The following is a 24,480-nucleotide window of genomic DNA, read 5'->3' as shown; positions in this document are numbered from 1 at the left end:
ATTGTCTGTGATGAGCAACTTGTACTGAACGCAGAACGTTCCTTTAAACCAGTTACATGCTGTCATAAATGATTTGCTTATGCTAAACGCTTCATTAAATCTCTTTTTTTACTGCTGTGTAAGCATCTGTTTGTAAGTGTTTCATTTTAAATATATTACTGGCTGAAGATGTTCATGATGTTGCTATAGCAACAAATTCATTGAAAACCACAATAGTTATTCAGCCAAGCCTTATTGCATAAACTGTCATTACTTGACTGTTTTGTGAATTTTGGACTTACTCAACCCTGAGTTTATTTAGTTTGGCTGAATTAACTTTTTTCGGGGGGTTCTCTCTGCCAGGGTGAGCGAGGTGTACCTGGAGTACCTGGAGATGCTGGAGAGAAAGGAGAACCTGGGATTGGAATCATCGGACCCCCTGTAAGTACCTGTTTGATGTGAATGTTCAAATTATCTACATTTAAAGGGATAGTGCAGTAAAAAAATCGAAATTCTGTGATCATTTACTTCCTTTACTTAACCTCATGTTGTTCTTAAAGGCACAATATGTAAGATTTTTTATTAAAATTTACAAAAACCACTAGATCAGTATGTATATATATATACATATATATATATACATATATATATATATATATATATATATATATATATATATATATATATATATATATACATATATATATATACATATATATATATATATATATATATATATATATATATATATATATATATATATATATATATATATATATATATATATATATATATATATATATATATATATATATATATATATATATATATATATATATATATATATTGTTTGCTTGTGTTCTTACATTATCCCAGATGTTTCCAAGAATGTTTAAATCCAGAAAAATAAGCAAGTTTAAAGGGTTAGTTCACCCAAAATTTTTAATTAGCCCATGATTTACTCACCCTCAAGCCATCCTAGGTGTATATGACTTTCTTCTTTCAGACAAACAATCAGAGTTTGTCTGAAAATCAAAAAAATGTCCTGGTCCTTCCTTTTGGCTGAACTATCCCTTTAACCAGGACACAGGCCGTGTCCGTGCGTCGCGTATCAGTGACATCATTACGTGGAACCCTCGATTTCCTTTTATTTGGATACATTTATAGACAGAAAACTAATTATTGTACAGTAATACAGCATTTGTATAGTGTCTCATAGCAGCCGCGGAACGAACGCACAGAGGAACGTTATAACATAATTTTCAAAATACAAATGTATCTAATATGATAAATGACCGGAAGAAGCAGAAGTGGCGACTGTGGCATAATAAAAGCTCCACTGCTGTCGAGCTGCTTGTCGTGCTCGTCTCTCATTGGCAGTCGCTTTAGTGGCCTCGTTCAGCTCCCACAGCACTCGGCCCTGCTCTGCTTCATAGTTCATACTATAGTAAAGTTAATAGGCAAGGTTACATATTGTGCCTTTAACTTTTTTGTGCGGTGAACAAAAAGAGATATGCTGAAATTTCAGTCTGTTCCACATGCAAAAATATGGTACGGTCCGTGGCTTCAAAAGACTTGGAATATACTGTACTGTACAAGTCAGATGAAAAAGTACTTTTTGTCAGAATTAGAGCTTGACGGTTGCTTTATTTTGTTCCACTGAGTTATACGGGTTTGCAAAGACACAAACACTTCCGGTACTTAAAGTAAAGGCCAATTCACACTGCTCCGACAGACGGCAACAGACACTTTGTCGGGTTTTGTCGAATCAGTGTTACCGCTGTCGTAGTCTGTTGGCATCTGTCGGAGTTTGTTTTCGCAGATTGCACATGCTGAATTGGAATGGTCTGTGTCTGTCAGTGTAGTGTGAATGGGCCTTTAGACGTAAATGTCGGGCAGCGCTTCAACACCAGAGTTCGACTCCTTGTAGTTCTTTCCCGATCCTCTGCCCTTCTCTCCTCCCCTTTCGCTTCCTGTCTCTCCTTCACTGTCCGATCCAATAAAGGCAAAAATTCTCCAAAATCTTAAAAAAAATATGTAAAAGATAATCTAATCATGCAGTAGTTTTGGCTGAATCTCAGGGAAAGGTAACTTTTCACACATACATAAGCCCTATTCGGACGGGACTGGTTTTCTAAACGAGGTTTGACTTACTGTTCTTATCACTCAACACCTGTGATTTCATGTACCAATTCGGATGGGACTAACGTCTCCATGTTTATTACAGAGGTGGGAGTGTGTGTTTTTTAGACGTGAGCATGACAGAAAGTCATGTGCTATGTTTGCGTGCATAATTTATGACGTACATTTATTATTTGTTAACATAGTTTTAATTTATTAGAAAAACCCTATTTAAGTAAATTTCATGTTTATAACAAACTTGCATAATTGAGCAGAGAAATGTAGACAAGTATCTTACTCTTAACTGACACTGATATTAAAATGGGCAGTCATCGCAGTTTCTGCGATTTGCCTCTATTTATTGATTGTTATTTGTTTTTTTGGATACTATCTATACAAATCGAAAATGAAAGCAAGCCGAAGATTGGTGCGCAAAAGGAAGTAGGTCAAAAGCACATGAGGACAAGCGTTAGTATCAGCAATCAAAGACATTCGCATTCAGACGGGATTAGATTTCTCAGAGGACTGTTGAGTTTGCCCTAGAAAGTAGGTAATTTGTCCTGAGGTTGTGTGAGAAAAACACTGATTTGCAGATTCTGACGGGATTAAATTCGCAAAGTATGTCTGTAGCCCTATTCGCACGGGATTAGTATTACCTGGTGACCTCTAGTAATTTGTAATAATTGCAGAGGTTGTTTGTGATCTTAATCCCGTGCGAATCATGTCCGTATTCTGTAAAGTTAAAATTCCCCCGCAAATGACCTACCATATTTCACTGAACACAGAGGTCCTGTGATACTATTAGTCATGTGCGAATCTGCATCTCTGTGATTTGGCGGGGTTGTATATAATTTCTTCAAGGTTTTTGTCCATCTTTCGCGAAGAATGGAGGCTGCGTTAAAGTGTATAGTATTTTGTGTGCTGGGTCATATATACATCTATACATCATACAACTATATACAATTTGCAGAGTGTCTCCTGCCGTGTCCAATGCCGGTTTTTCTTCTTAGAACTCAAGATTCAAGATTCAAGATTCAAGATTCAAGAGTTTTATTTGTCACATACACAGTTATATACACAATATACAACTGGCAGTGAAATGTAAACAGGTCCGCTCCATGGACAGTGCAAATAACAGTTACAAGAAATTAAATAGAAATAGAATAAAATTAGAATAAAAAGTATTAACATAAGTAGAATTATAAATAAATCAAGTTAAGATAAAAATAGGAAATAAGATAAAAATAAAAATATAAAAAATATGTGGATATGATAAGTGAGATAAACTGTAGACTTAAAAATAAGTGGTTAACATAAAATATATAATATGTATATATAAAGAAGTATAATGTGCAAGGTTTATTACAGGTTGTTACGCAGTAACAATAGGGACGTAAAGTGCAGTGCAATTGCAGTATGTGGATGTTAATGTTAAAAGACTGGATGTTTATGTGTGTGCGGGGGTGAAGTGAGTCACGTGACTGAGTTCAGGAGTCTGATGGCCTGGGGGAAGAAACTCCTCCTGAGTCTTTCAGTCTTTGCCATCAGGCTACGGAAGCGCTTACCAGATGGCAGCAGGGTGAAGTGAGAGTTTGCAGGGTGATTAATGTCTCTGATGATTTTAGTAGCTCTACCTCTGCAGCGTTTGGTGTAGATGTCCTGCAGAGACGGGAGAGCTGAGCCTGAGATGCGCTCGGATAAGCGCACCACTCTTTGCAGGGCTTTGCAGTCGTGACAGGTGCTGTTCCCGTACCACGCTGTGATGCACTGAGTCAGGACACTTTCTATCGCCCCTCGATAGAAAGTTTTCAGGATGGCTGGTGAAACCCTGAATTTCCTCAGCTGGCGCAGGTGGTACAGTCTTTGCCTGGCTTTTTTCACCTGTGTCTGGATGTGTGTAGTCCAGGTCAGATCCTCGGAGATGTTCACACCCAGGTATTTGAAGCTGCTCACTCTCTCTACCGGTGTCCCGCTGATCATGAGAGGGGAGTATGACCGATGCTGTCTCTTCCTGAAGTCCACAATCAGTTCTTTGGTCTTGTTAACATTCAGAGAGAGACAGTTGTCCTGGCACCATGATGTCAGTTGCTCCACTTCGTCCAAGTATGCCGTCTCATTGTTGTTGGAGATGAGACCCAGGACAACAGTATCATCAGCAAACTTGATGATCGAGGTGGAGCTGTGTGTGGACAAACAGTCATGGGTGTAGAGAGAGTAGAGCAGGGGACTCAGCACACAGCCCTGTGGAGCTCCAACACTCAGGGTGATGGAGGTGGAGGTGAACTGGCCTACTCTCACCGCCTGGGGTCTGCCAGTGAGGAAATCTTCTATCCAGAGGCAGAGAGAAGAATTCAGGCCTAGATCCAGGAGTTTGTGTGTTAGCTTAATGGGAACTATGGTGTTAAAGGCTGAGCTATAGTCAATAAATAGCAGCCTGACATAGTTCCCACTTTTGCTGTCGATGTGAGTGAGGCAGGAGTGAAGGACGTGAGAAATGGCATCTTCAGTCGATCTATTGGGACGATAGGCAAACTGAAGAGGGTCCAAAGTGTCAGGAATGGAGGAGCAAATGTTGTTTTTAATGAGTCTCTCAAAGACCTTCATGACTAAAGATGTGAGAGCCACTGGACGATAGTCATTTAGGCAAGAGGGTTTACTGATCTTAGGTACAGGGATGATGGAGGATCGTTTGAAGGAGGTGGGGACAACAGATGTAGCAAGGGACTCGTTGAATATGGATGTAAAGAGCCCTGCGAGCTGATCAGCACAGGACCGCAGAACACGACCTGAAATACCATCCGGCCCAGCAGCTTTCCTGACATCCACACGTTTGAGTGCCCTCCGAACCTCGTCCTCCGAGACAGAGATCACGTGACCGTTGCTGCTCTGAGGGACTCTCTCTGACGCGTCACTCGCCGGAGTCGCGCTGCCGCGATTACCATCAAAGCGAGCGTAGAAAGAGTTTAACTCGTTCACCAGTAACGGATCAGCTCTCACCTCTGCAGAGGATTTAGTTCCAAAAGCACAGATGGTTCTTAGTCCCTGCCACATCCGCCGGGAGTCGTTGAGTTGGAAATGAGATTCCACTCGGTCTTTATAGCGGAGTTTTGCGGCTTTAACGGCGCGCCGGAGGGCGTAACATGACGCTTTGTACTCCCTCATATCCCCCGTTAGGAGACCGGCATTGTAAGCGGTGGTGCGCGAGTTTACTGCAGTGCGAATTGAACTGTCCACCCACGGTTTCTGATTAGGGAAGGACGTTATAGTTATTGTTTGTGTGGCTTGCTCTGTCAGTGTGTTAATAAAGCAGAGCGCCACTTCTGTGAACTCGCTGACGTCTTCAGAACTCGCGCGGAACATGTCCCAGTCGACGTCATCAAGAGCTGCCTGTAGCGTGATCTCTGAATGGGATGACCAGCGTTTGACTTCCCTCCTCACCGGGGGCTCTTGAACGAGCCTTTGTTTATATTCCGGTGTGAGGAAAATGGCGGCATGGTCCGATTTGCCAAAAGCTGGCTGTGAACGAGCTTTGTAGGCGTTCTTAAACGGAGAGTAGCAATGATCCAGTGTGTTTGCTCCTCGTGTGGGACAGGAGACATGCTGGTGAAAGTTTGGCAATACTTTCTTTAGGTTTGCTTTGTTAAAATCACCCGCGACGATGAAAGCAGCGTCGGGGTGTTTGTTTATGAAGCCGCTGGTCACATCATGGAGGGCAGATAAAGCCAGCCCCGTGTCTGCTTGTGGTGGAATATAAACGGCAGTGGAGATGACCGAGGAAAACTCCCTCGGTAGGTAGAAAGGCCGGCACATGATAGTTAAATGTTCCAAGTGAGGCGAGCAGGATCGCGAAAGAATGGAGACGTTCCTAGGATCGCACCATTTCTTGTTTATCATGAAACACACTCCACCGCCTTTAGATTTCCCGGCCTCGGCTGTTCTGTCCATCCGAAAAACAGAGAAGTTCTCGGACGGCGTCACGGCTGTATCCGGGACCGCTGGCGTGAGCCATGTTTCGGACAGACAATAGATGTTGCAGTCTCTCATGTCCCGTTGAAAACTTATCCTGGCTCTAAGATCGTCCATCTTATTCTCCAAGGATTGGACATTTGCGAGCAAAATGCTCGGGAGAGGAGGACTGAATGCTCTTTTTCTCAGTCTGTTGCGGATCCCAGCGCGTTTCCCGCGGTGTTTTTTGAATCTTCGCCGTCGACTCGAGTGGCCATTGTTCAACTCGGCGTCCCGGCGAATCTCAGATGGAAGATTGGAGAAAGTGTCCTGAAACAGGTCAGTGTAGCGGTAACCAATTTCCAGAAGTGTTTTGCTGTCGTAACAGATCAAAGCAGATGATCCGTTGGAAAAAATAGAGAGTAAAAGAGAGTAGAATAATAAATAAAAGCAAAGTCTTAGCGGAGCGACCTGAACGGCGACCGAGCACGGCGGCGCCATCATTTCCAGCCATGTTGAGAAACAAGGAAGCCTTGACATCATATACGGGAGATAAGTTTTATCTAAGATAAGAATAGGGCTTGTGAAACAGGAATTTCTCTAAGGTCTCCCTGGAACACTTACATTCCCACAGACAACCACAAAGTTCTATATAAAAGCATTCCAAGTAGCTTTAGATTTGAGCAGAGGTGTCAAAAGTATTCGCATTCATTACTCAGGTAGAAGTATAGATACTGGGGTTTAAAAAGACTTCTGTAGAAGTTGAAGTATCAACTCAAGCTTTTTACTCAAGTAAAAGTGTAAAAGTAACTGGTTTCAAAACTACTTAAAGTATAAAAGTAAAAGTAATGTAAGGGGAAAAAATGCCATTAAAGGGGTAATTCACCCAAAAATGAAAATTCTGTCATAATTTACTCAAATTGTTCCAAACCTGTATGAGTTTCTTTGTTCTGAAGATTGAAGAATTTTTGTAACCAAGCAGATTATATGCAACCATTGACTGCCATAGCATTTTGCCCCTACTATGGCAGTCAATGGTTGCTCTATCTGCTTGGTTACAAACATTCTTCAAAATATCTTCAGAACAAAAACTCATACAGGTTTGGAACAACTTGAAGGTGAGTAAATGATGACAGAATTTTCATTTTTGGGTGAAGTATCCCTTTAAGGACAAAAGATTAGGCCGCGCCACAGTGCATACCCCACCTCCTCAAAAAAACATTTTTCTGAAGGCCATAATGACTATAATGTTATATTAAAAAGTTAATGTTGAACATTTTTAGATGCACTTGGCTATGCGTTTCAGCCGCATATATTCCCATTGAAAATGAACGCATTTTAGGACAATGCAAATACATTAAAGAACCATATTGTGTACTACTGAGCATTAACGTGTTTCATGGAGTGGAAGATTTGATGACAAGTTGCCTATAAATATTGTAAAGGTGCAAAAAGTCAAAATTCAGAGGCATGTTATCAATAACCATTTTTTGAATGTGTGATCAGTGTGGCCAGATTGGGTCAACAATTTCCAGCCCAAAAACCTCACCAAATGTACATTTATATATATTTTAAAAAAAAATGGTTATTGATAACAATTTTGCACCTCTTACAATATAGGCAACTAGTCACTCCAAGAAAAAACCCCAAAACTTTAACTGCCAAAATAATGTGATATTATTTTATTGCCATACCAATCAATGTTGATAAGCAAGTTACCATTTTATCTCCTTAAAGCATAACATTGAACATTGAAAAAAAAAAAAAAAATCCCAGTACAATGGTTCAAATATGACTATATGTCCAGCTAGAAACTGTCAAAACAGCAATCCCTTAGAAAAACACAAGATTTTCAATGTCAACAGTAAGATGCCAATTTACTTGCAAAAAGTGCCCAATATAGAGATTGGAAAAAGCAATGTAATTAACAGGCATTTCACACGTTAATGCACACACCACTGTCAAAATGCGTAATTCATTTATACTGTACAATAATCCGTCAACAAATAAATAACAATGCGCTTACCTTTGTGTTGCACTTTGCTTTGACAAAACTACAGTATGTCTTTCGTGAAGTACATTGCACATGCACTTAGCACAGTCAAAATGGATTAATCGTTGATTTAAAGCTCTTTCAGCAGCTGTAGGGGTTGCTAGTTGCAGTCAGGTGTCCTAAGTGTGTATATGACGATGGACAGGAGTCACGGTTATATTTAAAAAGAGTCTTCGTGTCACAGGTGTAATTCACGTTTGAGAGTTGAGTCACTCTCCCACTCTTTACTGTAGATACAACTTACTGTATATTTATGCCACTGGCATAGCGATCACTGGAATACACAGCTATGAGTTATCGCGCTAAAAACCCGGCTAAAGTCATGAATGAGGCTGAGCACGTCTGCCTGCTGATCGCTGATTGGCTGAAAGTGCGTGCTCATCGGCGAGAACCCGCCCTATCTGGCAACATGGTGTGTGATTTGTGCAGGTGCAGTCGTGATTGATCGCCTACAACCCAATAGGGTGTCGGAATGGTTTGTGTTTATCCTTCTCATCCAACCACAATCAAATTCACTCTGTCCGGATGGCGCGATTTGTCTGGATAGTTTTTTTTTTTTGAAAACATGCAGAAATGGAATAGGAGTAACGAGGCTATTTTTAAAATGTAAGGAGTAGAAAGTACAGATAATTGCTTGATAATGTAAGGAGTAGAAGTAAAAAGTAGGCTGAAAAATAATTACTCCAGTAAAGTATAGATACTCAAAATTTCTACTTAAGTAAGGTAACGAAGTATTTGTACTTCGTTACTTGACACCTCTGGATTTGAGCCTTTTAGTAAATGCATATCAGACTGAAAACAACAGTATTATAAGATAAGTTCTTTATTTTGTATTAATATTTCTTTCTTTTTAGGGTTTTATTGGACTTAAAGGGGAATCAGGAATTCAGGTAAAGGACTAATTAATATCCAAAAATCATCAATTACATGTAGTCCAAGCATGTAAATTATGTCACTTTGCATATAACTGTATATTTATACCTCACTGTTACATATTTTTCTAGAAGTTTAATAAAAGACTGAATCTAGATTTAGTGAATTTGCATGATGGTGTCATTTTCACAGGGTCCCCGTGGACCTGCAGGGACAGTTGGATTGCCAGGAAATATGGTGAGAAGTGCTTTAAATTATTTGCATTCATATTATGTCAAAAGGTGGAAATATCCAATGTATATTCCTATATGTGTGAATTATAGTATTTGAAGAAATCCTAAATACATCAAATAAACTTATATATATATATACATGTATCTGTTACTTAATTTGAAAGGGACCTCCAGGCCCACAAGGCAGACCAGGGCCCCCTGGACCTCCCGGAGAACCGGTTCGTAACTTTTTTGTGCAGCTGTTTTTTTTAAAGGGTTGTTTTTGTGCTCCACTAATGAAAATAATTGGATTATGGCTACTTCATGGAGAATATAATAAATATTTGTGTTTGTGTTGCATCTAATTTTTTTATGTTGTATCTACTGCTGCTCCAAATAATGTTTCTCTTTCAGACAGCACTACCCATTGTGGGAGACATGGGGACATTACTGAAGGTACTGTTCCATCCAGCTATCTGTACACTTATTTCCACAGCAGTCTATTGGATGCTGAGCATTAGAAGTATGAACAGAGCTCAAATAAATAAATAAAAGATGCTGAATTTGTAGTTAGACCTCATGCTCCCAAAAAAGTTTCCGTTTAGATGCATATCAGCAAGATCTTTGCAAACTTTGAAACCTGACATCTCAAACTAAAATAGTTATAGTTTGACATCTCAAACTATAATATAAATCTATATTTAAAACTGCGTTCCCTTCAGTCAGATTGTGTATGGATCTAACCCTGCGTTACCTAGAGAAAGCTTATTTTTCCTCTATAAAATTGGAAGATTTCAAAAGAATTGCCTTTCATTATACATTATACTTGAGTAAAAAAAACACAAATGACAGACTATAGCCAGAGGGAATGTAAAGCCCAATTTTATCTGAAATTGCTATGAATAACTTTCAAGCATGTTTTATAAATTATTTAATTGTCTGGTGTATTACTGTCTTTGAAACTCTTTATATTCATTTATATTCAGCGCTTAGAAAAAGAAACACTCTTCCAACACACTCCCTTTAATTCTTGCCTATAAGTACATTCTGATCTGTCTTCCTCCTCCACTGCTCTTTATGTGTCTGTTTGGGCATCATGCATTCATCTCTTTGCGACTGAAGAAACTTCTGACAAGATAAATGCCCATTTGCTGAAATTCTGAAGCAGTGCGGTTCTTAGGAGTGAACCATCAACCACAACAACACATTGAGCTACTTACAGTAGCTAATGTAATGTAGTTCATCTCAAGTTTAGATTCATACACAAAGAAAAGGAAATGCATCAAAACATACTTAAATGTCAAAAGAACAAGCAAGCGCATGACTGCTTTCTGCAGAGTTTGAATTGGAGCTGGAGTCAAATATGTAGATACAGTAGATAGACAGACAGAGAGTCAGACCCTGACTAAAGGTTTTCCTAGTCAACTGTTACCCATTTATTTAAGCTATTAGTTGATTAGTCAGGGGAGTAATACTAAACCATAATGAGCATTTCAAATATAAATTACGTGGTCCAGCACACGCAAAATCATTGCATATAAACATCGACACTGGCATGCACTATTTTCTAAGATCACAGTGCAAGCAAAACAAATAACCTATAATATAGGCCTAAATAACAGCCTTATCTTAAAAGAACTAAATTTAACGATCATATTTTTAAAGGGGTCCTATTATGCCCCTTTTTACAAGATGTATAAGTCTCTGATGTCCCCAGAGTGTGTATGTGAAGTTGTTGCTCAAAATACCCCACATATCTTTTTTATAGCATGTTAAAATTGTCATTTTTTGGGAAGAACAAAAATGCGCCATTTTTTGTGTGTCCCCCTTTAAATGCAAATGAGCTGATGCTCCCGGCCCCCTTTCTAGAAGAGGGTGGAGCTTCAAGAGCTCATGTTAGCAACTCAGATTACCAGGGGTGTGTTTCTCGTACAACAACGTAAGTCACTGCATAACTACCATAGTGCGATACATCGTTGAAGAAATCAACTAGCTAGTCACGACTGTTTCCCGAAACCGTATTGTCGGAAATTTATCGTTCAACCACATTGGTTAATGATGTCACACAGGTGGTGGAGTATTAAAGGTGCAGTGTGTATTATTTATGAGGATCAATTGACAGAAATGCAATATGATATACATAACTATGTTTTCAGTGGTGTATAAAGACCGTACATTATGAACCGTTATGTTTTTATTACCTTAGAATGAGCCATTTCTATCTACATACACCTGTTTTGCTACATACTGCTAATGTCTTTACAGTAGCCCTAAACAGACAAACTGCTCTAAAGAGCGCTAGTCACTCTCTGCTGTCTCCGATGACTACATTTTTGTCCTGTGTCGGCCACCGTAGCTTCTCTATGTGCTTTGAAAGGGAGGGGTGAGCGGTGACCGGTTGCAATTCACAACCTCACCGCTAAAATGTACACAGTGCTCTAATTCTTTTATTGAATTAGTTTGCGATCGAATTCATGCTAGATTTTTTTGCTATAATTTATAGACATGACATCTGAGGAGTAATGAGGAGTCATTTTTCTCAGTTATTTTGCTTTATTTACAGATTCAATCATAGACTCGTTTTTACATGCTAGAGCATGTGCGCACATTCACACTCTTCAAAAACTGTGCTTTAAATCTCTAGTTTTAAATAAACTAAAAGATGTAAATGACATGTATGTATTCGAAATAAAAGATATAGATTGTACTATATCTAAACAATACGCTTTGCAAATGTTCGCTTGGAACTATAGTTTCGGGAAAAAGCGACTTGTTGAACTATGTTGATAACTTGCGACCATAGTTGGCTAATGAGCTTTTGGGAAACGCACCCCAGATTAGCTCAGAACAACTGAAAATGTCAGAAACTGTCCAGCCTTTTATGTCCAAACCGGAGTTGGACACTGATGGAGAGACTCGCAAAGAAGTGACAACTTGAAGAATGCACCATGGTGAATGGTGAGAAATGAATATATGTAGCTGATGCTGCATGAAGATAGAACAAGTATAGTTTAGTTTAATTACGCTTATAACTTATGTCGTCATCTTGATTTTATGACATGGTGTTGAATTTGTGTTACGTACTGTATTGCAATAAGATTGTATTTATTTGATTTGATTAGATTTTATTTATTTTAATTTTTACATTTAGCAGTATAATTCATCATTCAAGTTGTATGGAAAAGAGCAACTCTTCTTGCTTAAAAATTTGAAACACAGTTTTGGTAAACTATTCCTTTAATTTAATTCGTCTTAGTTATTTAATGAAGCTCTGATACATATTTGTACAGCAACATTTTCTCCCTTTTCAAAATCTTTTGAATTTCGAAATGTGTGTACAAATGTCCTATTTCTCATCTAATGCTAAACATCTGCTACTATATCGGTCACATGCTATTTGCTAATTGTCAGTCTTGCACAAAGAACGCAAATATAAATGCACTTCCTGAATTGTCCTTCACTTATCGAGCAGGACGGACTAATGCACTAGTAAATTGCTACCTTCAGAGACACGCTGGTGCCAGGCGCGAAAAGTGCATCCAGTGTGAAATGTCAGCACAATCCCTGCGACCCATTATGGTAAACCTTTGATTCCGCTTCCCAGTTATACAGTTATACTCTTTAAAGAGCAGAAGAGAAAAAGGTTGCTTACTTAGCCCCCGCGTTTAAAACTGCTTTTGAAAGCACCTTCGCTTTTGCTTTTCCTGTTTCTCTCTGTATCATTGGGCCAATGTATTGAGTTGAATGCATCAGGCTGACAAGGTTAAAACCTGGGGGAAAAGGCTTTGAGGAAAAAAAGTATTTCACTAATGCATACCTTTTCACAAGTTCTCTGCCTTTAAGTTTTTTGTATCTCTGGGTTTGACCTTTTAGCAATGTGCAAAGCTAGATTGCTGTGCCATATGTGTCTCTGAAAGCTAGTAAAAGCATGTAGCCAGATGGGCAGGCATGAATCCTATACAGATATGCAATAAAGGTCAGTGTACACAAACAGATAAATGTGTGGAGCTCATGCACGTAAATAAGGACACTGGAGTCTTTTTAGTGTATTTCCACAGGAAGAGTTGTCCTTTAGTGGAAATGAAATGGAGGTAAAAGGATTCCTCCTAATAATATTTCAGAAAATCTGCTATGAATTGAAATGGGAAGGAAACTTCATGACAGAGACTCATAGAAATATCACATCTCAAAATAAAATGGTTCCAGTGACAAAACGTCATTCCGCGTCAAAGGAAAAGTTGAATCATTGGTGAATTTTCAAACCATGTTGAAGTAAAATACAAATATGAATGAGATTTTTTTTTCTGTGCTACCATTTTGAGAAAATTCTTCATTTTAATAATTGGCTAATCGGTAGATCAAAAACTTACATTGTTTTATGCATTGGCAGTTTATTAAAGGGTACATAACACATCATTTCTGCCAATCTCATGTTAATCTTGAGTACCTATTGAGTAGTATTGCATCCTTCATATCTCTGAAGACTATTTAGTTTTATCATATTTATAAAAGAAAGATATGCTGTACTGCTTTATTTCCGAAAAACAGCCGAGCTCGTGGAGGCGTGCAATGGGCGGAGCTAAAGAGTCACGAGCACACACACACGCACACACAGGGGCGTAAATTTCATCTAACAGTTGGGGGGGACAATAAACATGAAATTTCTCAAGAGCAAATTTTGAAGGGGACACAAATAATACAGCCAAAATCGTACTTATAAGGATATGTGTACCAACAAAACAAAAAAAATCTTTCGTACTTATTTGCCGTTTTGGTGCACTGAAAAATGATGTAGGCCTAATGTCCATTTTTCTTTTCTCTTTCATTTTATCTGACCAACAACACAAATTGATAGTTGTTTAAATACGATTAAAGTTCACCACGCAGTCATATTATAATTATTATCTTATATTATCTTATCTTATATATTATATTATATCTTATATATATATCTTATATTATCTTGCGTCCTCCACATAGTATTTTATACTATGATATTCAGATCTTTAGATATTCAACTGCAGCAAACCCTCTGATCTGCCACTTCATATTGAGCAAAACCTAACACAGACCTGGCGGAGCGGCAGTGCGCATATAGGCTACTTTAGGTTTAGAATGAGCGCCAATTTGGGGGCGGGTTGCTTGCATTTCATTAGTTCATTAACCTATTATTCGTAATGAAAACACAGCAGGAAAATGACACACTCATTTAAATAGGCGCTTTTACATTTCGCTTTGAAACCAAATCTTCCGCGATCATCTTGTCTGTCAGCTGTTCGGCTCGTGCTGTATTGAGCAGACGCGTTCAGTTTTTAATAGTTGTGTCTGTTCTCTAACTGAACCAAATTATTTTATTACTATAAAAATGAAGACGACGGTGGCCCGGGGCAGTGCCGCGGTGGGCAAGTGATGTTAACAGTGTTTTGCCTAATCTGTATTAAAGAGAAAATAATCACTTCATCTGATGTTTAAAGTGAATAAAATAGCCTTGACAGCTTGCTGGAGTTTCACAACTGCTGTCTGAAGAGCTTTGTTCTCTCCCCAAATTTGTGTGGTACTTTTTTTACGTTCTATGGGTAACGTTAGTTGAGGTGCGCGGTGGATCAAACCACTGTGGGACAAGGGGGGAGGGGGGACTCAAAATGTTTCTAAACTTAAAACGCATTTTTTGTCCCGTTTGCATTTGTATTGTTTTACTACTTACACATTTATTTTAAGTATATATCATTATATTATTTACAATACTCAGCATGGTTTTCAGGGGGGGACAGCCCTCAGATTGGGGGGGTCCTGTCCCCCCCGCCCCCACAATACATCATTCGATTCACTATACGTTTGTGTTGTTTACATTATATGCACTTACGCGCCAATTGCCAACAAAACACAGACATTTGATGCAGTTTCACTCCTGCGGTTTCGACTCATGACCTGGTACAAACAAACACATTTGCAGAACTCCGTTGCTGCTCCGGAAAGACAAACTGCATCCACTGTTTCCTTAACTCTGGGTTATTTGGGAAGCTGAACAAGGTTATCTTTCCCTCACAACCAAAAACACACTTCTTTAGTGATATTGTTGATTTTGTGGTCTTAAAACAAAATGACAGCGCTGCCAATGGCTTCTGTAACCCAAATGAAGCTCGTTGATGGGGACAAACTTTCCGACACCCTCCTCGAATCCTGAAGGAGTATATTTGGCATAGAAATACTCCATAATGCATCAACTTGTTTTTTTTATTTATTTTGGCCATGTTTAGCATGAGAATCCAACTCTTTAACAGTGTAAATAAGTCAGAATGCACAAAATAGCATTAGACCCCCCCCCCCCCCCCCCCTTAAGATCTGTGGTATGTATTTTAAACCTGGATAAGTTAAAAAAAATAATTTTACCTGCTAAAATTTTCTTTGACATGCAAAAAAGCACAAAAAATAATTGTCTCATCTGCATTTAATCACATGCATTTGTATATGATGGGTTCTATATATGTGGAACTAAGAGAAAGCTTCATTTTAAAATGCGTTGCATCCGAAGCTCATCTGAACAGAAGGAGAAAGAGATTAAAGGAGAGAAAGTTGGATTGCTGCACCTTACTGTGTGTGTGTGTGTGTGTGTGTGTGTGTGTGTGTGTGTGTGTGTGTGTGTGTGTGTGTGTGTGTGTGTGTGTGTGTGTGTGTGTGTGTGTGTGTGTGTGTGTGTGTGTGTGTGTGTGTGTGTGTGTGTGTGTGTGTGTGTGTGTGTGTGTGTGTGTGTGTGTCTGTGTCTGTGTCTGTGTGTGTGTGTGTGTGTGTGTGTGTGTTTGTGATGTTGCCAGAACGCCTGCAGTGTGTGTCAGACCAGAGTACCAGGATTACCAGGGCAGAAAGGAGAAAAAGGTTCCTCTGGAGCTTCAGGTGTCCCAGGAATGGATGGAGAAAAGGTAAAAATGTCTGCAATTTCATCTCCTCACTAATTAATATTCTGCCCCTCCACCTGAGATTCTCTAGCACTGGCTGCTGTCATCTTTTCTGGCTAATGTGATGAATGATTTGTTTATAAATGGCACCATTGTAGACACAAATACAACATACATTTTAGATTTTAAGATTTGCCCTACAACAACCCAAGTAGTATCACAAGTCACTCTTAAAAATGAATGCATGTTATTGTATTAGATATCAAATCTGCAAAGAAATTTTCACTTCCCGCGCTAAAATTACAAGAACTTGAAATGTTTTACTTGCAACAGCAGCTTGTTCTGTTTAAAATGAATTTTTTTTGTTATCTAATGTGATGACATTTCTACATTAAGTGTGGCCTAAAGGCTGCTATACACTACCCCAATTTGCAGTTGAGGATAGTTTGAAAAGTAATTTTTTTGGGCTACAGACTATGATTCCATCTAGTCGGAAGATATCAAAACATGCTTAAAACATGCTTGAGCCAGTTTTAGAACATATATATAATAGTGTATGACGTGTGACTACTGAAACCGAAGCTGTCCTCCATCTTCTAGTGTTGTAATAAAATACAATACAAATACAAAAACAATACAATTAACAGAACACAATATATGACTCTTCAGCATACATAAAACAACTGACAACCACTCACCTCTAACTCCTGTAATCTATAGAGTACATGCTGACCACGTCTACCCACCCAAAACCGGATCCAAATGAGCTTGCCCCGTTTCTTTTGCGACTGAGCACACAGTCATCTCCATATTTGTTTAATCTGTCATGCGTGAGTTTGTTGTGTTTGGAATGATTAGAAAGTCTGGTACTGTAAGGTCCTTAGTAGTTTAATGTATGATAGCCAATTTTCCTCTGGACATCATAAAGTCATGTAGTGTATTCAAGCCTTAAAGGGATAGTTCACCCAAAAATGTAAATTACCCCATGATTTACTCACCCTCAAGCCATCCTAGGTGTGTATGACTTTTTTCTTTCAGATGAATACAATAGAAGATATATTAAAAAATGTCTTCCAAGCTTAATCATGGTAGTGAATGGAGGATGAAATGAAGCCAAAAAAAGTGCATCCATCCTACATAAACATACTCCACTCGGAATGCTAGTTATTTTAGTTTATAAAGTTTTAAATATGGATATTTTTCTTACACAAACTAATTGCCTCGCTTCAGAAGGCCATTGTCACCCCCTGGAGCCGCGTGGAGTACTGTTATGATGGATGGATGCAATTTTTGGGCTTCAAAATCTCATCCTCCATTCACTGCCTTTATAAAGCTTGGAAGAGCCACAGCCTTTTTTACATATCTCTGATTATATTAGTCTGAAAGAAGAAAGTCATATACACCTAGAATGGCTTGAGAGTGAGTAAATCATGTGTTAATTTTTGGGTGAACTGTTGCTCAAATAATTTTCTGGGCCACTGCATATTCTTGTGTCTGTCCTGTGGATCTGTCTTCTTAAGTTCTATGTTGGCTTCGACAGGGGGATCAGGGACTGCGGGGCCCAGCTGGTAATCCTGGAAAAGAGGGTCCGAAGGTAAGCCGCCCTAAATCACAGATTAGAGAAAAGAATCATGTGATCAGGAGACACATGAGCCCTAGTTCTGTCATGACAACTCTCGGAGAGACTGACATGGTAATGGATATGGCAATGTTAATGTATTTGGTCTTAGCGGAATAGATTTGCTTCGCTGCTGCTGCAGGGCAAGTACCGAGACTTGCTACTGCCAGTACATTCACAGACATTGCTTTGAGCATGTAAGACATGCTGCTGCACATGCAACATAGATGAAATAACTGCTGTAGCAGATCTATACAGGTGGAGCTGGGGAAGGAGGAGGGTTTGTGAAAGTGCGCTGCAGGCTGCTAAGAGCAACACTACCATTATTTAAATGTTAAGCCACAGCTCATTGGCCATCGATACAACAGCAACCAGTTAGCTGCGCTATGTAGATAACAATGTGATCGCTACCAAATTGAGTTAGGACCTATCAGCCTGCACCATCTAGAGGTTCATGACAGAACTTGGTATAAATATCCACAGATTTCCCTTTAGCTGTAATTCTTTTTGGAAGTCACATGCATTTCCTCCATTACAGCAAGGTGTTGTGAGGTAAATATTTTATAAATGGTGCAACAATTAAAGCAAAAGAAAAAAAGTTTATATACAGTACAGAACAGTGCCTGAATGCGAAACATTCAGTGACAGGCAAGAATTGAGGCCAGAGGAAAAGCATTAATAATGTATGAGAACATTCTTTAGAGAGAAACTAAATCAAAAGTGTGTACTTCCTGTCTCAACTATTGTTTATCTGTCTTGTCATCATATAGGGAGTGAAGGGTGAGAGAGGTTTTCCTGGTCCATTGGGGGATAAGGGTGATGAGGTGAGTTATCAGAATAACACTGTGTTTACACTGTACGGGTGTGTCTTGGTGCAATGCGACATAGATAAATAGATCCTGTTATAGTTAGTGGAGCTGCCTGATGCATCATAGTTGACTACTACTGTATACAGCTACACCAGTCACTTTATTTTCCCTGTCTGAAATAAAATAATTTTATTATCGCATTGCTGTTTATATAAGAGTTTAAATAACTTCAGACTCTTATATAATCTGTTTATGTCCAATAATTTTTATTGTGATAACATTTTAGCATACATATAATCAAACATTTCATGGTTATAAATAAACAGAATAACTTTGTATAGTTGGTTAGTTTTTACTTTTAAAATATTGTTTCCAGATCTTTTTTCTTCTTTCGGTTTTTAAAGAATATTGCAAGACAGCAAACAAAATCATTTAAAATATTTTTTTTTTTAATCCATTTGCATTTGTAGCGATACTAACATTATATGGAAATGTATTTTGCTAGTGTAAGACAGTTGGACCAATGGATTTTCATTAAAAAATGAAATAGAAATTTATTTTCAGCACATTTATTTTCATTTTATTGTTGCTGAAGTCATATTCCTCTGCATCCAAGTCTAGCCTCAAGCTCACTGTTGATTGGTCCAGGGTTAGGGAATGCATTATCATACAATTTAATTTATTATCACTAAGTTTACTAAGTTTAGTTTTGAGCTGTGCTCTGAAATTCTCTGTTCCCAGGGGACCCCGGGTGTGCCAGGATTGCCTGGATCCACAGGCCGTATAGGTGCACCGGTGAGGATCTCTCAACAAAACGAAATGTTATTATGGCATCATGATTTCTATATGGGGCTTAGTTTAGTTCCTTGGCAATCTTTTTCTTCCCAGCATCATTTCTAATCAAAATCCTTTTGCATATTCCTCTGCATCCAGGGACTACTTGGCAGACCAGGCACTGTTGGACCCCCAGGACTGAAGGGAGAACGGGTAAGCATATTAAGGACCTTCAAAAAAATGATGATGTTATTCCAAACCATCTTCTTTGTGTGAACCACATAGCATTCACACTACTCTTCCATAGAATGAAAATGAATGGTGACAGTCAAAGTTAAGTGAATAAGTGAACACCAGATTTGAGGGCTGAGGTTGTCATATGTACCAGTTTTTTAGGGCGTCTTGACGTCTAAAATAAAAACAATCTCGTTGTTGATGCTCTGTATACATACTATACACTGTGAATTCTGTAAAGTTTTTTTTATGCAATGTTTTTTTTAATGGGTACTTAGGTGTGTATAAATGTATTATATAATAGAATTACATTATTTTTGGTTATTTGGTGTCCTTTTGTAGTCTCCAATGATCCCTGAAACTTGCAGAAAATACAGCTTTGTGAGAACCCTTCAATCTGATTGTTTACTTTGGATATAGCAAATTATGACAAAATGAATGGGCCTCATTCATGAAACACGAGCAGAACAAATTTGTGTGTAAATTGTTCGTAAAGCCGATCTGAGGTCAATTTTCGGATTCTCGAAAATTTTCGTATTTTCAAAATGTCAGTTGGTACGAAAGAAATTTACACATGCTCCCTACCACGTGTAAATGGTGCGTAAAACATTTGAATGTTCTCTTTTCTAATTTAGGCAAACTGATGACATTGCATTTTGATGCACTATGTACCAGAATAATGTTTATTCTGTTGATTTGCCCCGTCTTTTTTTTTTTACTGTTCAACGTTGGGTAATAGGCAGCACTCTTCACTGTCACTTTTTACCAAGCCGTCCAATCACAATGGAGGAGGGGCAGGACAAATACTACACCAACCAATCATCATACTTGTACACCGACTGAACAACAATAATGGAGAAGTTAATACTGCTTTTTACAGCATTTTTTATATTCAGTAATATTCTTCAAAATTAGATACTAGTAACACATTACTGCCATGGATATTCTGTATCATATTCATAGCAATCAAAGTATCTCAGCTGGAAAAACGCTGCCCTTGCAAAGCGCTTTCAAGTGCCACCAGCTGGCCGTTTTCAGAAGAGCACCAGGCATTTTTTTAGCTGGCTAAAAATGCTTTGGTGGACACACGATAATTGAATATTTATTGCTAGGCATATGGTCAATTAGTCTCTTTAGAATTTATGCTAAATACTGTGGAAGATTCCACAGCGTTCCTGCACACGTCATTTGCAGTTGTAACTCATGGGCGGGGATTATGCTAATTATGAATGAGCGTGCACGTGCGTCCTATTTACGAATGTTCGGAATTCATTAATATACACACGTTTAACTACCGAATCCGTGGTATACGAAGCGTTTGTGAATCTGGAGGAGAGTTTTCGTAAAGGTCCATTATACGCGCAAATTACTCTGAATTTGCTCATATATTTACGAACATTTCATGAATGAGGCCCAAAGTGTTTAATGAGATAAATGGCACATGCTTAATTTCACGATAAGTGTGCGATTAATCGCACAACAAAGGTGCGATTAATCGTGAATCTTTTTTTTATCTATTGACAGCCCTAGTATATACATTTAAATGGGTTTTTTTTATATTCTGCAATTATATTGTATTTCAGAGTGGGATAAAGACAACATGTGATACACATCTTTTTCTGTTTTTCACTTTTCCCAACATTATAATTCTTTGACCCATCTGCATCAGTATGAGTCACACACACTGTCTGATAAATGGCTGGAGTAATACTCTCACAAACGGTTAGCAGGAGATAGTGAAAATGCTGCTCGATGTGTTCGACAAGCTTGTGTGGTGCCCTGCAGTGTGCAGATATGCACTAGAAAAGGAATAGAGGTATTTTTCATCGTTTTCATCAGCTAGTCGACTCCACTGAGAGCCAACCCAATAAGAGCTAAGGGGCACAGAGTCTATCCTCAAAACTTCCAAGGGCTCTATCTGAATCCTGTTATTATTCACACCATTTGCTAACACTGCAGCATGGCTTTGGCCCTGACTCTCAATGCAATCACATACCGTGTTTGGAGAGGCAGAGTTTGTGTTACGCATGTAAAGAAAAGGAATTTGTTTTTATTCCAGGGCAGTGAAGGACCACAAGGCAGACCCGGACCTCCTGGACCTCCTGTAAGTTCTGGTGCTCATTGCAAGTGTTTAAGATGACTTGAATTGTAAATGTAAAGGTGTGGAAGTTTAAAGTGTGCATGTTCACCATCACTAGGAATTGCAAAAACAATGAATTTCAACGGTTTTCCTTAACACTTATTTTATTTATTTATTTATTTAGTCAGTCCTCAGAATAAAGTATGAACTCCATATCATACTATATTGACATAAAAGCCTGATGTATAAAATATGATACAAAATGTTAACGTTTTATAATTTTTTTTAAATATTTTGTCTAAAGTTTCAATAACAATTTTTTCATACGTCAAGGTTTAGAGTTAAATGGACCAGGACCTAAATATTAAGTTCAGCAGTCCACATAACAATGTAGCTGTCATGTCAGTGAACATAAAGCTGCAAAATCTATTTTCTTCAGCACTCCATCTCATTTCAAACATCCATAATGAAATTAACAATTGATATTTACTACAAAAGAGTTTGCACAGTATGCAATGCTCTAACTGACACATAACATTAGCCATAATTTCATAACCACATCAGTTGAACATTCTAGCCACAGCTTGACATTAACACCCGCCAACCCGTCAAATGCGAGTGTATTTCAGCAGGGGTGTGTAACGCAGTCACTCCTACTAGCCACTTTGGCGGGTTGAATTTTCTATCTGGTATAGCCGATACATTTTTCAATTGTAGTCTTTTAAAAGGCACCTGAAATAATAAACTAAGTGCAATGTATTGTTGTCAAAAAATATTGTTTTCTCGATACTGAAATATCTGTTAACACTCAATTTCCACAGGATAGATACACCAGTTGCGTTTTCTCGCTCTCTCGTGATCTCTCCGACAGCGAGTTACACACAAACCGCCTCCCCTCACTCTTTTCATTTGCTCCAGATGAATATTGTTGGTGTTACAGAGCTTGAATCTCGGTGTGGGATTGTGCGGATTGCACATAATTTTTCTCCTTCCCGCAGATTTTTTGTTCACATAAAGCCGTCTCTCAGTACTAAATTTAGTTCTTTTTCCACTGCTTATTGCGCTTAAACAGTCAAATACACACAAAATAATGTCAACATGCTGATTATGGATAATATTCATGTAAACACAGTCAGTTATGTTTTAAGTAAATGTAAACAGTTGTGAAAGAAAACACATGTGTAACAGTATAATGGATCCGTGTGTCAGGTCTTAGTGACAGCAGCCTAATATACTTGCTGTATATATACAAATTATGAGGTAATATTAGAAATATCTGTATGGCAGTTTTTCCTCATAGTATTGATGTCAAAATTGTGGCCAGTGAAAATACTGAGCGGCTGGTAACTTTGAGAAACCACTAGCCACAATGGCTGGTGAGCAGAAAAGTTCATGTCAAGCCCTGATTAAAACCCATTTCTTGGCCCAAGAAATACACAAATGGCAACTTTAGATTCATAGTTAGTTATCCTTTAGTTCATGTTAACTTATGCATTAACTAATGCTAACTAATACAACCTTATTGTAAAGTGTTAGCCAATATCCTAGTTATATGCATGCTAATAAGCAACTAGTTAATAGTAAGAATTGAATCCTAAACTAGAGTGTTACCTTCCTTTCTTATTTTATTGCATAGTGAATGATAAAACGGGAGAAAAATCTCATTGACTTTGACTTTGACTAATTGAAGGAGAGACCCATGATACATTTGGAGACAAGAATATCTTATTGACTGGTGTGTGTTTTTAATTTTTTTTTACTTAACCACTTAGCAACATGCTAAAAACCTTGTAAACCTTTCTTTTCAGGGTGCTCCATTTGCAGAGGGCAATGGGATGAGCAGTCTCTATAAGCTTCAGGTAAAACTTTCAACACAGTCGCTGTATTTTAGTATGTCATTTTATTTGTCACATTGTTCATTTTTGATAAACTGTAGTATAATTTTTTTTTCAGAATGGAGCGGCTAATACCGGAGGCCAACCCGGACCACCCGGGCCCCCGGTACGTTGTATTTTTTTTAATTATGCCCCACATAAAATAAATAGCTGTTTTGAAGTTAACCCACCGCAGGGAATCAGTTGTTGCACTTTTAATGAAGTTTAAATGACGGTACACAAAGAAGCTACATTGATTTGTGAATCTGTATTCGGTTTAGCTGCTGTCTGCCTCTGTTTTCAAGAGTTTTACACAGCATGATTTGAAGGACGGATCACGGCCACACAGACACAAATGTGAAATTCAGACAATGGCATATAGCCCAAAGGGAGAAGGGCAAAACAACACATAGTCACACTAAGTCAACAATGTAGCTGCTTGTAAAGAAGGGGTAATTTAAATGCAGAGCTTTAACGGGGGGAAAAAAATTATATATATATAACAGAGCTTTTCTGCCCTAGCAGAAACATCCGATTAGCTTATCAACACAGCGACACGCACACTTATCTACTTTGTATGTAATGTGTCCTTCCTTTCCATGAAGAACAAGAGTGTATTCCCTCCTGGGCCATCTTTACCAGACCGCCCAGAACTCTGAAAAATGCTAAACCCTTATCAGCAGGTCTGAAATAGGACACTCTCCAATCTCCTTCCTCACTGTTATAGACACAAGGAGCTGCTTACGAGTCCCCCAGGGGGTTTTGTTTCGGTTTTATCCTCAGCTGAACCGGTTCTAAGTGGAACGTGACTCCTCTTGTTGACGTGCTGCAGCGAGAGAGCGCATTGAGACAAAGCTCACTTAAACTTCATTTGAACTATCAAGAGGCTTGCGGTTGGGAGAAAGAATGATGTGACAGGGTTATGTCAGCATGCAGAGTCATGATATATTAGCTCACTGGGGTGCTAAAGGATAAAATTAGCTTTCAAATGTAATATTCAATCATGTTTTAATGG

The 24,480-nt window shown here is 38.5% G+C and overlaps 1 protein-coding gene across 1 annotated transcript in view; it reads left to right on the top strand.

Moving 5' to 3' along the window:
- Positions 1 to 24,480, top strand: part of LOC307141746 (uncharacterized protein) — a gene marked incomplete at its 5' end in the record, with an annotated part of 252,555 nt that overhangs the window by 196,502 nt on the left and 31,573 nt on the right. Inside the window, 13 exons of the mRNA XM_079842185.1 lie at positions 343 to 420; positions 8,953 to 8,988; positions 9,164 to 9,208; positions 9,369 to 9,422; positions 9,598 to 9,639; positions 15,996 to 16,100; positions 17,617 to 17,670; positions 18,465 to 18,518; positions 19,245 to 19,298; positions 19,437 to 19,490; positions 21,571 to 21,615; positions 23,400 to 23,450; positions 23,545 to 23,592. Of these exons, the coding sequence (XP_079698311.1) occupies positions 343 to 420; positions 8,953 to 8,988; positions 9,164 to 9,208; positions 9,369 to 9,422; positions 9,598 to 9,639; positions 15,996 to 16,100; positions 17,617 to 17,670; positions 18,465 to 18,518; positions 19,245 to 19,298; positions 19,437 to 19,490; positions 21,571 to 21,615; positions 23,400 to 23,450; positions 23,545 to 23,592 (720 nt within the window). The remainder of the gene's footprint in view (positions 1 to 342; positions 421 to 8,952; positions 8,989 to 9,163; positions 9,209 to 9,368; positions 9,423 to 9,597; positions 9,640 to 15,995; positions 16,101 to 17,616; positions 17,671 to 18,464; positions 18,519 to 19,244; positions 19,299 to 19,436; positions 19,491 to 21,570; positions 21,616 to 23,399; positions 23,451 to 23,544; positions 23,593 to 24,480) is intronic.

This window comes from Gobio gobio (genome assembly GCF_949357685.1).
Source record: "Gobio gobio genome assembly, chromosome: 18".
NCBI lineage: Eukaryota > Metazoa > Chordata > Actinopteri > Cypriniformes > Gobionidae > Gobio > Gobio gobio.
This window is presented reverse-complemented; position numbering and strand designations above follow the sequence as displayed.